This window comes from Macaca nemestrina, chromosome 7, assembly GCF_043159975.1.
Source record: "Macaca nemestrina isolate mMacNem1 chromosome 7, mMacNem.hap1, whole genome shotgun sequence".
In the NCBI taxonomy this organism is placed as follows: Eukaryota; Metazoa; Chordata; class Mammalia; order Primates; family Cercopithecidae; genus Macaca; species Macaca nemestrina.
Genome location: NC_092131.1, coordinates 177,213,823 through 177,231,920, shown reverse-complemented (window position 1 = coordinate 177,231,920; position 18,098 = coordinate 177,213,823). Strand labels below are relative to the sequence as shown.

At 35.6% G+C, this 18,098-nt stretch overlaps 1 protein-coding gene across 7 annotated transcripts in view; it reads right to left on the bottom strand.

The window, feature by feature from the left end:
- The window catches only part of LOC105497446 (gamma-aminobutyric acid type A receptor subunit gamma3), a 560,409-nt gene that overhangs the window by 8,145 nt on the left and 534,166 nt on the right, over positions 1-18,098 (bottom strand). For all 7 annotated transcript variants that reach the window (XM_011768539.2, XM_071067300.1, XM_071067299.1 and 4 more), the window contains one exon: positions 4,786-4,938. In XM_011768539.2, the coding sequence (XP_011766841.1) occupies positions 4,786-4,938 (153 nt within the window). The remainder of the gene's footprint in view (positions 1-4,785; positions 4,939-18,098) is intronic.

Genomic DNA, 18,098 nt, shown 5'->3' with positions numbered 1-18,098 from the left:
TGCTAACTTCTGTTTTTTTCTCTGGTATGTTCCAGCAATTTACATTGAAAGTAATTATTAATATTTAAGATGTAATTATATTGTGTTTCCTGTTTGTTTGTTCCTTTATAATATCTTGTTTTCTTTTTCCTGCCTTCATATGGGTTATCTCAACATATTTTAGAATTTTATTTTGCTTTATCTACAGTGTTTTTGAGGCACATCACTCTTTGTGGCCTTTTTAGTGATTCCTCCAGTATTACAAATACATAATTTATCATATTTAACATTTTACCAGTTTGAATGAAATGTAGAAACTTTATTTTCCCTTACTCTTCCTTGATTTTAACATAATTGTCTTAAATATTTCCTTTAATTAGTTTAATAATTACATCAAGTAGCATTATGATTTTTTGCTTCAACCATTATAAGTAATTTAGAAAACTCAAAAGGCAAAGGAAAGTCCATTTTACTTACCCACATTTTCACTTTTTGTGTTTTTTTCTTTCTTTCTTTTGTTAAAAATTCTTCTCTTATCATTTTCTATTTCAAGAAATTCCATTAGCCATTATTTTAGGGGACATCTGTTAGTGACAAATCCTCTTTGTTCTTCTTCGCATGAGAATGAATTTCTCCTTTATTCTTAAAAGATACTCTCATTGGGTATAGAATTCTGGGTTGACTGTTCTTTCTATTCAGCATTAAAAAATGCTGTGCCACTTCCTCCTTGCGTCCATAGTTTGGATGAGAATCCATTGTTATCCAACTTTTTTTTTTTTAATAGGCAAGGCGACATGTTTCTTTGCTACTCTCAATAATTTTTCTTCAGTTTTTAAGAATTTGATTATGATGTGTCTTTACCTAACATTCTTTGGATTTAACCTATTTGGGATTAATTCAGCTTCTTGGATCTCTAGATTTATGCCTTTTGGCAAATTTGAGTATTTTTTATCCATTGTTTCTTTGAATACTTTTTTTTAGCCTCATTCTATCTCTCTTTTTCTGGAACTTCAATAACACAAATGTTGGATCATTTCCCTCTCTAACATATGTCAACATTTGGAGATATCCCTAAACTCAGTTGATTATTATTTTCAATATATTTCCTCTCTGTTGCTCAGATTGATTAATTTTTGTTGTTCTGTCTCACGGTTCACTGATTCTTTCCTCTGTCTTTTCTTCTTTTGTTAAGCATATCCAGTGAGCTTTTCATTTTGGCATTGTATTTTTCAGTGCTAAAAATTCCACTGAGTTCTTCTTTATATCCTCTATTTCTTTGTGGAGCTTTTCTATTTTTTCATTTAGTTGAAGCATGTGTGCATTTGCTCATTGAAGCACATTTATGACTGATATGTTAAAATCCTAATCAGATAATTCCAACAACTGTGTCATCTTGATACTGGCATTTTCTTTTTGATATGATGAATGATATTTTACTGTATGCTGGACATTTCTTGTATTATTTTATCAGACTAAAATATTACACAGAAAATCTTTAAAGTAGCCATACTTACAACATATTTAGAACAAAAACATTAATATAAAGATTAATAAAAGAAATTAAAATTTCTGCACATCAAATGCATAAGAGGAGAAAGATGCTATCCATTGGAAAAATGTATTTATTTTACATAACCAATGGATCTTCAGGATGTTTCATATTATCTAACAACATGAAATATCTATTCAGGTTTATTCTCATGTCAGAAATGTTTCAAAGTTTTCCTAACCTAAGATTCACTTTCTGATCTGAGAAATCTTGATCTAATCTAACATTATAATCCTAACATTTTTCTAGAAATTTAACATTTCTAGTTTTACCATTTTAGTATAATCCATTTTAAGTAAATTTTTGTGTATGGCAGGAGGTGGATATTGAAATTCACTTTCATGATGTAATTATTAGGTTTAGAGTTCTATAATATCCAGTAGCTCAAAGACATTGATATTGTTGTTCAGCTCCTCCATTCCTTTACTGGCTTTTTGGTTGTTGACTGGTTTAATCACTTAAATAAGTGGACAAATGTGCTTGTTTGTGTACACTGCTGATAGAAGTATATTTAAATATCAAACTGTGATTGATTTTTAAAATTTATCCTCTTCTCAGTTTTTGTTTGTTTTAATATGAAGCTGTAATACTAGGTACGGGTGCATTTATGAAAGTCTTGTCTCTCTGTTGAATTTACCCTTTTATTATTATTATATGCTCTTACTTATTTCTATGTTGAATTCTTAGCTATGCCTTTTATTATATTTTCATATTTTTTCAACAGATTACAATAAGATTTCTTAACATATCTACTTAGAATTTTTTTAGTATTACATCACTCGTTTTTGCACCACATAGGAACATGGTTCCATATGTCCCCTAACCTCATTGCTATTTATGGCCTATATTTTATTTTTTCTTATGTCATAAGTCTCATCTTGCATTGTTATTATTTTGACTTTAATTGAAAGAATAAAAATAGAAAACTAGTTTTTAAAAATTTCACCACATGCTTACCATTTCTGATGTTTTTCATTACTTCTTATAAATCCATTTTTCTGTTTATTATTTCTATTACCTAATTTGTTTGTTTTAGAATTTTTACTATGGTTTTAGATTTTCTGTGACAAATTAACACAGATTTTGTTTATCTAAAAACACTTCATTCTGATGAAATTTTTGAAGTACATTTTCTCTGGATATAGAATTTCAATACTTTAAAGCCAGCAATTAAACATCTTCTGGTCTCCATTATTGCATATGAAGAATCAGTTAGTCATATTTTTGCTCCTCCACATACGACAGGACATTTTTGTTTATCTACTTGCAAGCATTACCTTTATTTTTGATTGTCATCATTTAGACTATGATGCTTTTCTTTGTATTTCTCCTGCTTGTATCTCACTAAGCTGTTTGAATTTGTAGGCTGGTATTTTTCACCAAACATTGGAATTTCTTAACCACATTTTTTCAAAAATATTTTTCCTCATTCTTTTTTTCTTATTATTCTGATTTTAACTATCGCCTCAGTTATAGTCACTTATAGTTTTGTTATATATATTCGTATTGTACCACAGATCACTGGTACATTCTTTCTTTTAATCTTTTTATTCCCTTGCTCTTCAGATTACATAATTTTCATCTGATGGTCTTCAATTTTATATAACCTTTTATTTCTGCCATCTTCAATCTGCTCTTAAGTTTAGTGAATTTTTCAATCAAGATATTATATATTTCATTCTAGAATTTCTTTTTATATACTTTCTGTGATGAGATGACTCATCTGTTCATTAATTAAAATCATATTGTCCTCTAAGTCCTCAGACATTGTTATAATAGCTATTGTTAAAGTCCATGCCTACTGAGTCAGCATTAGACTTCTCTTTGCTTTTTATTAATCCTTCTTTCTTTGTGATCATGGGTCACATTTTTCTACATCTTTGAGTGTCTAATAAGTTCTTATTATAACTCCTTATAATTTAAAGAGTCTGCATGATATTATCTTTTTAAGAAGCCCTTTGAATTCTTATGACAAACAGTAAATTTACTGATGGTTCTCCTTGATCTTGTTATTGCTTGGTTCAAGCTTCATCAAATGACATTTAGAGTACCCCCTTTACTTCTAGGTGCAGACTTTTTGGTGTCTCAACTAGACACTAACCATCTTATTAAATAAAGTTCCTCAGTTCTTCTGGCTATAAATTTATTATCTGACTGCACTGTGAAATTCTAGCTTCTGTATCTTGAGCCCAGAACAACTATTCTCTGTAGGATTTTCATAGTCTCAAGTTGTATAAACATAGTTATATATTATATCACTTTGAAGTTTATCTTTAGATGTCTTATGTACAGTGACATCTAATACATGTAACCATGAAGCCATAACCCCAAGGGTTAGTCACAAAATCTGTGTTGATTCACCTACAGTTCTATCATGTATTTTCTATGAGCATGCAAAACTAGTATAGGTAAAGGATATTACAGGCTAATTAATCTCTTGGCCTCTGGTCTACCCAGGCCCAGTGCTTTGTTCTTGAACACATAAATTAAAAAAAAAAAAACAAAACACAGAGAAATAACAATGCAGATATGAGAGATGTTGCAGAAATTTGAAATTGAGGCAGCTTCCTCTTTTCTATAGGAATTTTTTTTGGGGAAAACAATCTCTATATTCAGTCTTATATATTACCTGTCTTCAAAAAATCAAAACATTGAAAGTTTCCTATCAGAAAGAAAAACTGACATAATATATGTTGCACAGTTCTAAAACTACTGAAAGTTAGTGTTTTATTAAGACGACTTTGGGAACCAGAGAAAAATTCATGAAAAGACTGAGTTTTAGTGTGTGGCTTACAGCTGAAAAAAAAATGATCATTTTCTCGTTTGCTGGTAAAGTTGCTATATATAAGCAGAGCTTCAATTATTGATAAACTGTTTTTACCAATATTATGTCCTCAGTCCTCAGAGGTGTGTGGTAAATTCTGCTTCCTGACATTAATGTAGGGGGACTTTTGAGTTGACAGGTTCTGGGATGTGCCTATGTTTTGGTGATCATATCAGCCTGTGATACAGGATACTATCACAATTTATTTACTCTGAATCTCCTACCCCATCTTGATTTATGTAGCACACATAGAATCCCATTGTGAGAAAGAATAGCCTCACCTGGCTTCTTAAGAGAAAAGTCTAAGCACAGTTCAAGTAACCCTCAAATTAGATCATTCACATTTAAATAGTTTTTTACATTGAAGGCATTTTTATGAATGCTTCTATATTAAAATTATGCAAATTTATGGAAGAGATTTTTTGAAACTCACCTAATGCTGTTCTTGCTGGTGTAGCATCTTTTTTGATCCAAAATGACACCCAGGATAAAACCACAGTCAGTATACAGGGAATGTATGTCTGAATAGTGAAGTATCCCATTCTTCTACTCAATTCAAAATATATAGTCATGACAACATAATCACCTGTAATAAAATATTGCCAAAAATAAGACAACTTTGATGGATCAAAAATAATTCAGGAAAATAATTTTATAATTTATTTTGTTAAATGAATGACTTGGATAAAAATGCACAACTACAACAATATCAAATCAAGAAATGGTCAAAATTCTGGTTTTCTTAAATTTAATTTTCATAGTATCCATGGCTGTACCAGGCATTTAATCGGTCAGTGTAAAGGGCACAAAACGAACATATTCATGGATACAGTGAAAACACATGCATATCTTTTCCATGACAGGTCATGACTTGATGAGCTATCATTGCTTGGGTCCTTCCATAGGTTGTATGATTAAATTCAAGAGTAATAGGTAAACTCAACCCTCAAAGAGACCCAGGGTTATTTTAAGGGATGCTTTTCCAATAATAACAAAGCTATCATATCTTACATAAACTTGTGTAACCATTTGATATTTTTATTTATTTATATCATTAAGTTTTGCTTATCAACTTTGCACTTTGTTTTACTTAATGTATGTATGTTTATCTTATCCTTTTGTAACTCCAGGATTTAAGTTGTGCCAACCCAGAAACAAACAGAAGTGATCCTTTCCTGACATTCCACTCTCTTCTACCAAAGCAGAGCCACACCATAAAGAAGTTGGGAGCAATGTAGATGTTATTGGAGATTCCATAAGACCCCCTAGGGGCTTGAAAGAGGGTGCATGCTTAACATTGTACATTTTGTCCCCAAAGCATCTCCATTCATTCTTGTCTAGGCCAGCTCTTGCCGAGATTATCTCCTCATCCTCATCCTCCCCATTTGAATCCTCCACCCCTTTAGCCTGCTGGATTCAGCCATCCAGTGCCTGAAATCCACCATGTCCAGAACTGAACTATCACCTTCCCCATGCCAATACTGCTCTTCTTTCAGGTCTCTCACTTGTTCAAGGAGGAAACCAAAAAGCCACCTCTAACTCCTCCTTTTCTCTTCTCAATGGTTCTATCTGATCCATTGCTCTCAAATCATTTCCCCATCTAGTCCAAGCTACCACCTTCTGCCCGTAGATCCAAGCTTGTCTCCTAATGACCAGTCCTTCTGGCTCTAAATCATTCTACCTACTGCCGTCAAAGGGAACTTTCTAAAACACAAGTATCATTTTAGCCTTCTCCTTATTAGCTGCCCTTGTACAACTCTGACATTTTTATGTGGTCCACATCATTCTGCATTAGACACTCCTTGCCCTGTGCTCTCTACACTCTTGGCATGTGGTCTGCCCAGGCCCTCAGACTTGCCAAAACCCTTCCCCACATGCCTCTGAATCCCTTCCCATCAGCATATATGCTCTTTTTTTTTCTTTCCCCAACATCTACATAGTTCCTATTCACTCATTAAGCTTAAAACTCTATTAGTGCCCCAGGAACTCTTCCCTGACAACTTCCCATAAATTGATGGATTTGTTTCTATAATTACTGATACAATATCTATCTTAAAACCAATAAACTGGTTGGTTTGTAGAATATGTCTCTCTTGTTTACCAGCGTTGGCTAACCATAATAAATTAATTAATATTTGCTGAATGAAAAGACTATCACTGAAGTCCTTTTTTTTTTTTTTTTTTTTTTTTTTTTTTTTTTTTTTTGAGACAGAGTTTCACTCTTGTCACCCAGGCTAGAGTGAAAATGGTGCAATCTTGGCTCACTGCAACCTCTGCCTCCCAGGTTCAAGCAATTCTCTTGCCTCAGCCTCCCAAGTAGCTGGGACTACAGGCATGTGCCACCACGTCTGGCTAGTTCTTTTTGTTGTTGTTGTATTTTTAGTAGAGACGGGGTTTCACCATGTTGGCCAGGCTGGTCTTGAACTCCTGACCTCAGGTGATCCACCTGCCTTGGCCTCCCAAAATGCTGGGATTATAGGCGTGAGCCACCACGCCCAACCCGAAGTTCAGTTTTTACTTAAAAGATTGATAGGGAGACGGTATTGGGCTCAGATGAAAACTATGCTTCCAATAAATTAGAATTTTTTGCAGGATGAAATATTCTGTTGTGGCAATATTTAGAGTTGTTGATAGAAACATCAACTTTGATACCATTTACCAAGAAACATTTAAAAATTTAAACAAATTAGTATTTCAGTACAAAGGAATTATGATGATTAGCCTGAAGCAGTAAAAGAGCACAAGTATATATTTTAAAGTAATGTGAATGCCAAAATTACATCATTTCCTAAGGAAATGTGATTTGAATTATGTGTGATTCTTAATGCCTATTAATTTTTTGCATAAAATTGCAATCAAAACCCTAGAGGAATAAACAAACAAGCTAATATACAGAAAAACAAAGCATAATAAATCACCCTAGGAGTTATGCACAGTCCAAATGGAACATCCAAAGAGTTGAATAATTTCAATTATCACCATTGCAGATTACTGACAAGATAAACAGAAAGACAACTCCAGACAAGACGCACAATTTATTACAGCAAATCCACCTGCTTTCTCCCTGCCTGGGGTGAGAGGGGCTCCCCATGCCTGTCCTCAGCATACTCCCTTGCCTAATTCAGAAGTCTACCTGGGCATCCATGAGCATCCTACTGAGGCTCTGCCTTTCCCAGACATGGGTGCTTTGCAGGAGGGAGGCAGCAGCACCAGTGAAAGTCCCAGTGCTGGGTGCATGACTGGAGGTATGCACAATATGGAGGTGTGCAAGATACTGGCAATGACGGAGGAGGTGGCACCAGTCAAAGTCCCAGTGCTGGGAGCATGACTGGAGGTGTGCACCATGCTGGCAACGATGGAGGAGGCGGCACCAGTCAAAGTCCCAGTGCTGGGAGGTGTGCACTATGCTGTCAGTGATGGAGGAGGCGGCAGAATGACCCATGAAGATGACTCCTTCCTCGGTGCATATTCAGAGGAAAGGCAGGACCTGAAGCTAGTTATTTCCAATCCCAAATACTTGTTTTATTTATTTCATTAGGCAGCAATCCATTCTCAATAATTGCTTTTTAGCATTAAACGTAGAAATACAATTTGCCCCAGGATGATGTTTTGAAACGCCACAGTGGACTAGTTGCGGCTTTTCTATTTCCTTAATTATTCATTTATTTCAGAGTTCGTAAGTTCCATACCTGGTAGTTCCCACCACCAGAGAGAGACTGACACGCATTTATTTGCTCTCAGTGATTCCAAGTTCACATTCTCAGAAAGCCTCTGACAGGGTCAATTTCAGACAGGTCAGAATCAGATAAATAAAACCCGTGGTGTAGAAGATTGTATTGGCTTAGGTTAGATCGCTGCCCATCTTGGACACATCGACTTCAACTAAGGCAGGTTCAGGTAAGACCATGGCAGCTCCCAGGTTGGCTGTGGAAGGAGGAGCAGTTCCCCGAAGATGGGGCTTTATCCCCAGAAGAAAGACAGGTTGATGGGTAGGGACAACAGAGGAAATCTGGCTTGGAAATACCAAAGAAAGTAAATGTACAAATTTTCTTTGTCACATCATTAATGACTCTATATTGAAGTATATTTCCATGTTTCTCAGAGAACATAAAATTATTCTTTATTCACACTTCACACAATTAGTTTCTTGTAAAATCAAAGGACATGGTACATTTAAAGACCTTTTCTTTATTTTACTAAACTTTATGTTTGTAAAATTATTATTTTAATGAATCATTAGGTAGATAATTTATTATTGAAAAAGGAAGTTGGCAGTGGTGTTATTTTTTTTTTCTGAAAATGCTAACCAGCTGCTAGATAATGTCTTGTGAGCCACATTAGTAAATTACCAAATATATAAGCAAATTCACAATTTTTAAATTCTAGGTTTCTGTTTTGGAATTTGCTAGCAACATAGTATCTTGTGCTTTAAAAGTCCAATCATGTTTCAGGAAGAGATCTTCACAGAAAATTAAAAAAAGGAAAACCCCTTTACAGAATGTATTTCTAATGTCTGAGCTCTAAAGATGTTCCCCCCTGAATTTATCACCTGAATTTATCATCCCATTTAATCGGTAAGTTTGGAAGTTCATATAGATATTTTCAATACTCCAACTCCTACACGGACTAGGTGAATCTTCTGTAATTTACCCCAGCATTATCCTCAGAGGATATATACTATCTCAAAACCATTCCTAACTCATGTCATAGATACCACATTTCTTTATTGCATCTCTGGCACCAAAAACAACCTTTGAGTCTCCTTTAAATGTTGTTATTTCCCTCCATCTCCTCTCCTTCTCATGGCCATCACTTCCCCCGCCCATTACAGATACACCCAGCCTGGTTTCCTTTCAAAATTGCCTAAGCTTAATACTCTCTGAAAAGCCACCTGAGGCCTACAGATTAGCAAGCAATGCTCAGTCAAAAAGCCTAATGTTCTCCATCTTATTCTTCAAGTTCACCCTGAGGTAACTTGTCTTTTTCTTCTCTTTATTACATTTATTTATAAAAAGTTCCAGCCGGTCACGGTGACTCAAGCCTGTAATTCCAGCAATTTGGAAAGCCGAGTTGGGTGGATCACCCGAGGTCAGCAGTTCAAAACCCACCTGGCCAACGTGGTGAAACTCCATCTCTACTAAAAATACAAAAGTTAGTTGGGTGTGGTGGTGGACGCCTGTAATCCCAGCTACTTGGGAGGCTGAGGCAGGAGAATCTCTTGAACCTGGGAGGCAGAGGTTGCAGTGAGCCGAGATAGTGCCACTCTATTCCAGCCTGGGCAATGAGAGCAAAACTCTGTCTCAAAAAAAAAAATTAAGAAACATTTAAAAAGAAGTTTCTCATTTTAGGGAAATTAAATTTATCAACCTTTTATTTTACCATTCATACCATTTGTGTCATTCTTGAGAATTTGTTCCTTAACCCAGGACCATCAAGTTTCCTTATACAAGTTTTGCTTTTCTTCCAGTTTCCCTTCTATGCGATTACTACTTCTCCAATTCAAGTTCTCTGAATTCCATGATTAGTGGCTGTACCATCATTTATTGTGACCTCTGGTCATCTGCAGGCCCACCTCTCTTTTATTTGTGTGTTCGTATCTGTACGAATCTGTGCGTGTGTTTTGATTCTGACACATAACCACACTGACTTAATCAGCATAACCGTGGCAGACACAGGCTAAAGTGACCCCCAGTTAGTCATACAGTCATATCGTTCCCTCCTCGTGAGTGTGGGCAAAACCTGATTTGGTTTCACTTAATGGATCAACTCCCTTGATTGAATTTCTTTATACGGCAAAGATGAATAAATTTTGCAAATGTAATTAAGACCCAAAAATCTGTTGATTTCAAGTTAATCAAAGAAAGATTATCCTGGGGGACCCTGACTTAATCAGGCAAAAGATGTTAAAAGAAAGACTGAGCCTTTCATGAAGAGAGAGACTGTCCTCTGGTCTCTACAGCTGCAAATAATAATTCTGTCAACAACTTGAGTTTGGAAATTTGATTCTTCCACAGTCAAGTCTCCAGATGAGACTGAAGCTCAGCCAACTCCTTAATTGCAGCCCTAAGAGCCTAAGCAAAGTTCCCAGCCAAGCCACACCTAATTCATAGAAATTACAGGGTCATAAATGTGTTTTGTTTTAAACTACAGAGTTTGTGGCAATTTGTTAAACTGAAATGGAAAACTAATACAATAGCACTGGTCACAAGTAGAGAAGCTGCCAATCTTTGTATTCTTCTCCATGGATGCCTTGGCTTTTCTTGGGTCTTTGTGCTTCCATAAAAATTGTAGAATCTGTTTGAAAATTTTTCACAAACACTGTTGGTATTTTGATTGGAATAAATTATGCATCCTCATTTATTTAGATAATCAGTGTAGCTACCTGAAAGTACAGCAGTTAAGAAAAAGTATTTGTCATCGTGAAGTTTTATCTATTTCGATTTGAATATCCTTCAATGAAATGTTGAATTACTTCCATAAAGCTCTGGCAAGTCTTTTGTTAGATTTAGTTCTTGATACATGTATATTTCTGTTGCTATGGATGATATATTTAAATTAAAATTACATTTATATTTAAGTTCGTGTTTTAATTTTTTTCTGTCTTCCTGATTTGTTATAACTGTATTAACATGTGTCTCATGTCCTGTTTTCCTGGGACCTGGTTGGCAGATTCATGTCTTCCTTCATTTCAGGATTTTTTTTTTTCCAATACGGCCTTGAAATATTTTGTTCTATTTGCTTTATTCTTTTCCTCGTCTCACAAACATTAATTATGTGTTTGTGAGCACTCTATTTGATTTACACATCTGTCTTGTTTTCTTACTATTCACTGTTTGAGTGCATTCCTCAGTATTAGTAAGCCTGTTCGTCATGTTCCTGACAATATTATCAGCAGATTAGATTCTGGAACAGCTACTTGTAATGTGGCTTTCATTTATTTATTTATTATTATTATTATTATTATTATTATTATTGTTATTTTTTGAGATGGAGTCTTGCACTGTCACCCAGGCTGGAGTGCAGTGGTGTGATCTCGGCTCAGGGCAAGCTCCGCCTCCCAGGTCCACACCATTCTCCTGCCTCAGCTTCCTGAGTAGCTGGGACTACAGGTGCCCACCACCATGCCTGGCTAATTTTTTTGTATTTTTTTTTTTTTTTAGCAGAGATGGGGTTTCACCGTGTTAGCCAGGATGCTCTTGATCTCCTGACCTCATGATCTGCTCGCCTTGGCCTCCCAAAGTGCTGGGATTGCAGGCATGAGCCACCATGCCTGGCCTTAAGTTTGGACTATTTCTAAGTGGCAGAATCAGGATCTGAACTTGCATCTTCTCATTCCAAGTTCAACACATGGTGACTGCCATCTAAGAGGCGAAGCAGAGGAACTTCCAGAACATTCACTATTTGAAATGTCTGGTTGATAAAATTCAGACTATCTGGGACATGACTTTTTATTAGGATCCAGGATGGCTGTTTTCACCAACTCATCATCCTCACTGGAAAGAAACAGGCAACAGGCATTCTGGGTTCACCTGGAATCCAGGGAGCAATCGTTTCAATACAACTGCTCCCAAATTAGTGACAAAAATCAGTTTAATTATTTTAGGAAACAAAATTGAACCCAGTTTTTGCATCGCAGAATGTTTAAGTGTTGCTTGTGTTGTTGCTCAGTAACTTTATTCAGCTAGAAATTTCTACCTAATCACTACATGCTGAGTCTGGGGTGGCATGAGAATATGAAGCGTCTGGTTGCCACAGGGATAAGGGTTTCTCATGCTCTTGCCAATTTCTCATCCAGCAACACCACCATGTTTCTAAGGGAGGATCAAGGAGAATCCTGAGAAAGCCTCCCCATGGGGTCGCTGAGAGAGGATGACAGAACTCATTGTGAGGACTCCACCCACGTCCACGTCACTGTGTCCCCTGCGAAGCAAATGTCTCAGTACACAGGGAGAAGGGCAACAAAAACTGGTGCAATAGGGAAATGGTGGAAATCTGCAGCTGTGCATGTGCAGCTGGAAAATCACACACGCACTACCCCTTGGGGAGAGATGGCAGCACCGTTAGGCCCAGCATTACATCTGGAGAAGGAACAGGAACACTTGTGAAGGTCACACTCTAAAAACTAGGTTTACAAATCATGCCTAAGACTGAGCCTTACTCCAAACATTGATAACATCTCACCCTCCCTTGGTCCAACCACCCACACACAACAAGCGTAGAATGAAAACAGCAGTGTAGTCCAGGTGGTGACTGCAAGAGACAGATGTTCCCTGGGAAGAGTGCAAGGGGAAGAGTCAAAACTGAGCCACAGGACCTGCAGTCAAGCAGATAGTCAACTTCAAACCTGGCTTAACTTCCAACTAAATAAGCAAGAACCCTCACACTAAAAGCAGAGCAAAATGAAAGGCATGCTTATTTCTAAGCATACATAAAATTTATCTGAGTATCTACTACTCTATAAAACATGTCTGGCTTCCAAATAAAATTATGGGACATACAAAAACCAAAAATAGCAGCCTGGAAAGGCAAAATAATTACTAAGAACAGAACAAGATAGGAAAGAGGGTATTTAAATAATTATTTAATATGTTAATGGCTCTAATGGAGAAATAGACAACATGCAAGACCAAACAGGTGATTTGGTTCATCAATGGAAATTAGCATAATGGAAATTAGCAGATCAATGGAAATTATAAGAAAGAACCTAATGGAAGTGCAAGAAATAAAAAATGTAGTAATAGAGGTTAAGCATGCTTTTGATAGGCACATTAGTAAACTTATCACAGCCAAAGAAAGATGCAGTGAGCTTTACTATAGGTGACTAGAAATTATCCAATCTAAAACACAAAGAGAAATACGAGTTTAAAAATCGGGACAGATAAAACAAGAGCTGTGAAAAAAATAAGGAACTGTCTAATATGCATATTATTTGAATTTAAAAAGAAGAAGAGAAAACGATATATTTGAAGAAATAATGGCTAAGAATTTTGCAAAATAATGACAGACACCAAAGTACAAATCCAAGAAGCTCAAACATCAGCCAGAATCAAAAGAAAACAAACAAAAAACAAAAACCTCCACCTACGTATATCATATTAAGTGTTGAAGACCAGATACAAAGGGAACATTTTGGAAGCAGCCAAAGGGAAAAAAGATACATTTTTGTTTTTTGCTTTTCCCCCCACCAGACGAGCAAAAGGGTGAGATTCACAGAAGACTTCTCTTCAGAAATCATGCAAGAAAGAAAACAATGGAATGAAATCTTTAAGTTTCTGAAAGAAAAAAGTCAACCCACAATGAAACTCAGTAAAAACACTTTCCAAAAGTGAAACAGACATAAACACTTTCTCATAAAATAAAAACTGAGGGAATTCAGCTGGGCTCAGTGGCTCACGCCTGTAATCCCAGCACTTTGGGAGGCCAAGGCAGGCAGATCATGAGGTCAGGAGATTGAGAGCATCCTGGCTGACATGGTGAAACCCCGTCTCTACTAAAAATACAAAAAAAAAAAAAAAAAAAAAAAAAAAAATTAGCTGGACGTGGTGGTGGGTTCCTGTGGTCCCAGCTACTCAGGAGGCTGAGGCAGGAGAATGGCATGAACCCAGGAGGCGGAGCTTGCAGTGAGCCAAGATCACGCCCCTGCACTCCAACCTGAGTGACACAGCAAGACTCCATCTCAAAAAAAAAAAAAAAAAAAAAAAAAGGGAATTCATTGGTGGCAGATCTAATCAATGAGAAATGGAAAGGAAGTTCTTCAGAGATAGGGAATATAATATATTCAGAAATTTTCATCCATGAAAAGAAATGAAGAGTGTTGGAAATGTAATGAATGAGTGTATTTATGCTTTGGTAATATTGACTTTAAAAGTTAACTGTTTAAAGCAAAAATATACAATATATTTTATGTTTATAGCATAAGAAAAAATGAAATGTATAATAGCAATTATACAAGAGATGGTAGAAAGTAATAGGGAATATACTGTTAAAAGGTTTTTATACTACATAGGTATCAGCATAATACTATTTGGAGGTCAACTCAGATTATTTAAAACTAAAAAGTTTTAAAAGATTGTTATACACAGTAAGTCTAAACAGAAAACAAAATGGGAGCATTGGTAATTAAATGTAATGAAAGCAGCAAGAGGGAAAAGGAAACGACAGCTGGAAGACATTTTTAAAAATGAGAGTGAGATCGTATATTTTAATCTGACCTTATCAATAACCACTTTATATGTTAATGATCTAAACATCCCAGATGAAATACACAGGTTGTCAGCTTGGATAAAAATCAAGACTAAACTATATGCTGCATAAAAGCCACTTTAAGTATAAGGCATATTTAGGTTAAAAGTAAAAAAAACAGAGAAAGTAATACCGTGCAACACTAAGCAAAAGAAAGCTGGAGTAGTTATATGAATTTTGAACAGCGTAGATTTCAGAACAAAGGTTATTTTTAGGAATAAAGAGGAATGCTACATAATGATAAAGGGATGGATTCTCTAATAGAACATAACTTTTAATGTGTACGTACTTATCAACAGAGATTCAAAATATATGATGCAAAAACTGACAGATCTGAAAAGAGAAACAGACACAGAGAAATAAATATAGTTGGAAAATTTAATAATCTTTTCTAAGTGATTGAAAGGACAAATAAACAGAAAATATGTAAGGATATGGAAGACTCGAACAATCCTATCAACCAGTTTGACATTATTTATAATTATATAATACTCCAGGCAGCAAAACAGCAGAATATATATTCTTCTGAAACACATCTAGAACGTTCAGCAAAACAGAACATATTCTGGGTTGCAAACCAAAGCCTAACATATTTATTTATTTTATTTCTCATTTTTATTTTTTGAGACAAAGTCTTACTCTATCACCCAAGCTGTAGTGCAGTGGCGGGATCTTGGCTCACTGCAGCCTCTGCCTCTTGGGGTCAAGCTATTCTCCTACCTCAGCATCCTGAGTAGCTGAAACTATAGGCTCACACCACCATGCCCAGCTAATTTTTGTATTTTTAGTAGATATGGGGTTTCACCATGTTGGCCAGGCAGGTCTTGAACTCCTGACCTCAGGTGATTCACCTGCCTCAGCCTGAAAAGTGCTGGGATTACAGGTGTGAGCTATCGTGCTGGGCCAAAGCTTAACATATTTAAAAGAATTTAAGTCAGACAAAGTAAGTCCTTAGACTATAGTACAAATAAACTAAAAATAAATAACAGAAAGACAACTAGAGGTTTTCTAAATATTTTAAAATTAAACAACATGTTTGTAGGTTTTTATAGGTCAGGAAGAAAATCTTAGGGGAAATTAAAAATATTTTGAACTAAAATACAATCTATGAAAATTGTGTAATACAAGTAAAAACTGCTTAGATGGATATTTATAGCATTAAATACTTACATTGCAAAGAAAAAAAGACCCTTGAGTCAGTATCTAAGCTACCACCTTAAGAAACTAGAAAAAATAGCAACTTTAGTGAAAAAAAATCAGAGAAATGAAAACAATTAAGATTATAAAAGAAGTTAGTAAAATTTAAAAGAAAAAAACCCAAAAGTTGCTTTTTCCAAAAGTAAATAAAATTAATATATTAGTTTTTCTATTGCTATATTAACAACTGATTGCAGATGTAGTGTTTTAAGAAAACACCCATTATTGTGTCACAGTTCCGTGGGTCAGTCGTCCAGGCATGATATTACTACACTCTCTCCTTAGGGTCGCAAAAGAGTGAAATCCACATACCAGCAGGGCTGCATTCTTTTCTGGGGGCTCTAGTGAAAAATCTCCTAAGATCAAGCAGGTTTGGCAGAATTCAGCTCCTTGTGGCTACAAGATGGAGTCCTTTGTTTCCCCACTGTCTGTTAGCCAGTGGTTGCACTCAGCTCCCCCTTTCCTTTCCATATATAAGCCAGCAAGACCATGTCCAATTCTTCTGGTGTCTCAACTCTCTGAGTTCCCCTTCTGGAACCAGTCAGAGAAAACTCCATTTGTAAAGGGCTTGTATAATCAAGTAAAGCCCACCCAGATAATTTCCATGCCTTAAATTCAACTGTGTCGTATAAATAACTTAGTCATGGGAGTCAAATCCATCAAGTTCATAGTATTGAAGATTATGCAGCAGATGGGAAATCCTGGAGGCCATTTTAGAATTCTCCCCATTGCAACTGATAAACCTCTAGAGAGTCCAAGCAAGAGAAAGAGATAAGACACAAATTACCAATATCAGGAATGAAGGGGGTGTGGCGGCAACATTACAGGATGGTAAGGGAACAGTGCTGAATGTATAACACTATGCCAATAATTCTGCAACTTCGGTGAAATGAACATATCCCCTGAAAAACACAAACTATTAAGACTCACTCAAGAAGAAATAAATAACCTGAATAAACCTATATCTATTAAGTTAAATTTTAATCATTCTAAAAATACCATTCAAATCACGGCAGGCTTCACTAGCAAGTTATACCGAGGATCTAAGAAAGAAATAGCACCAATTCTATACAATTTTTTTTTTCTCAGAAAATAGAACAAAAGGGAACTATACCTAGCTTACTCTATTAGGCCTTAATAGCGAAACCAGACACAGGTATTTTCTGAAAACTACAGGCTAACATACTTAATTAATGCAGACACAAAAACCATCAACAGAATAATAGCAAATTGAATCTAGCTACACACACACACACCACATGACAGGAATACAAGGCTGGTGACATTCAAAAATCAATCACGATAACTCAACATATTAACACACTAAATAGGAAACACGATTATTTAGAAAATGTAAAAAAAATTTTGATAAATTGAAACATCAATTTATAATTAAAAGCTTCTAGCAAACTAGGAATAGAAAGGAACGTCATTAACCAATGAAGCACATCTACAGAAACACTACAGCTAACATTATCTCCTTAATTGATTACAGGCTAGACTTAGTGACTCACTACTAACAAGTAGAAAATTGCAAAGAAAATATTGTAACTTTACAGTGGCGAAATCTGGCAGACAGAAATTTCACCAAGCGATCAAGGTTAACGCCACCAGTAATAAGCTATATTGGCATCATGTAATCCCTGTGTGATACGATGAGAAGCGCCTAACATGAGAAAACAGACGAGACCAAGTTGAGGACATTCTACAAAATATTTCACCAGTAGGGATCAAAAGTGTCAAGGTCATAAAAAACAAATTACCATAGATTTGAAGAGACTAAAGAGATATGAACACTAAATGCAACATGGTATCGAGAATTGGATCCTAGAACAGAAAAAATACATTAGTGGAAAAACTGGTCAAGTCTGAATAGAGACTGTAGTTTAGCTAAGAGTATTGTGCCCATGCTAATTTTTTAGTTTTGATAACCTAGCAATGGCAAAGTAAAATATTAACATTAAGGGAAAGTGAGCAAAATGTAAATAAATTCTCTTGTAAATCAAAAATTATTTTGAAGGAGAAATTTTTAAAAACCTGTTTACTTGTAAGCTTATACTCAGCAAATATATGTTCACAGAATGAAGGCAAAATAAAGACTTTCGTAGACATGAAAGCTGAATTGATCATTAGCAAACCCACACTACAATCAATGTTAGAGGAAATCTTTGGGGGTGGGGGAAGGAAAAAAAAGATACCAAATGGAAATCTGGATCCACACAAATGAAATGTCAGTCCTGGAAATGGTAACTACAGAGGGAAATAAAGTTTATTTTCATTCTATTTAAATCTCCTTAACAAAAATAT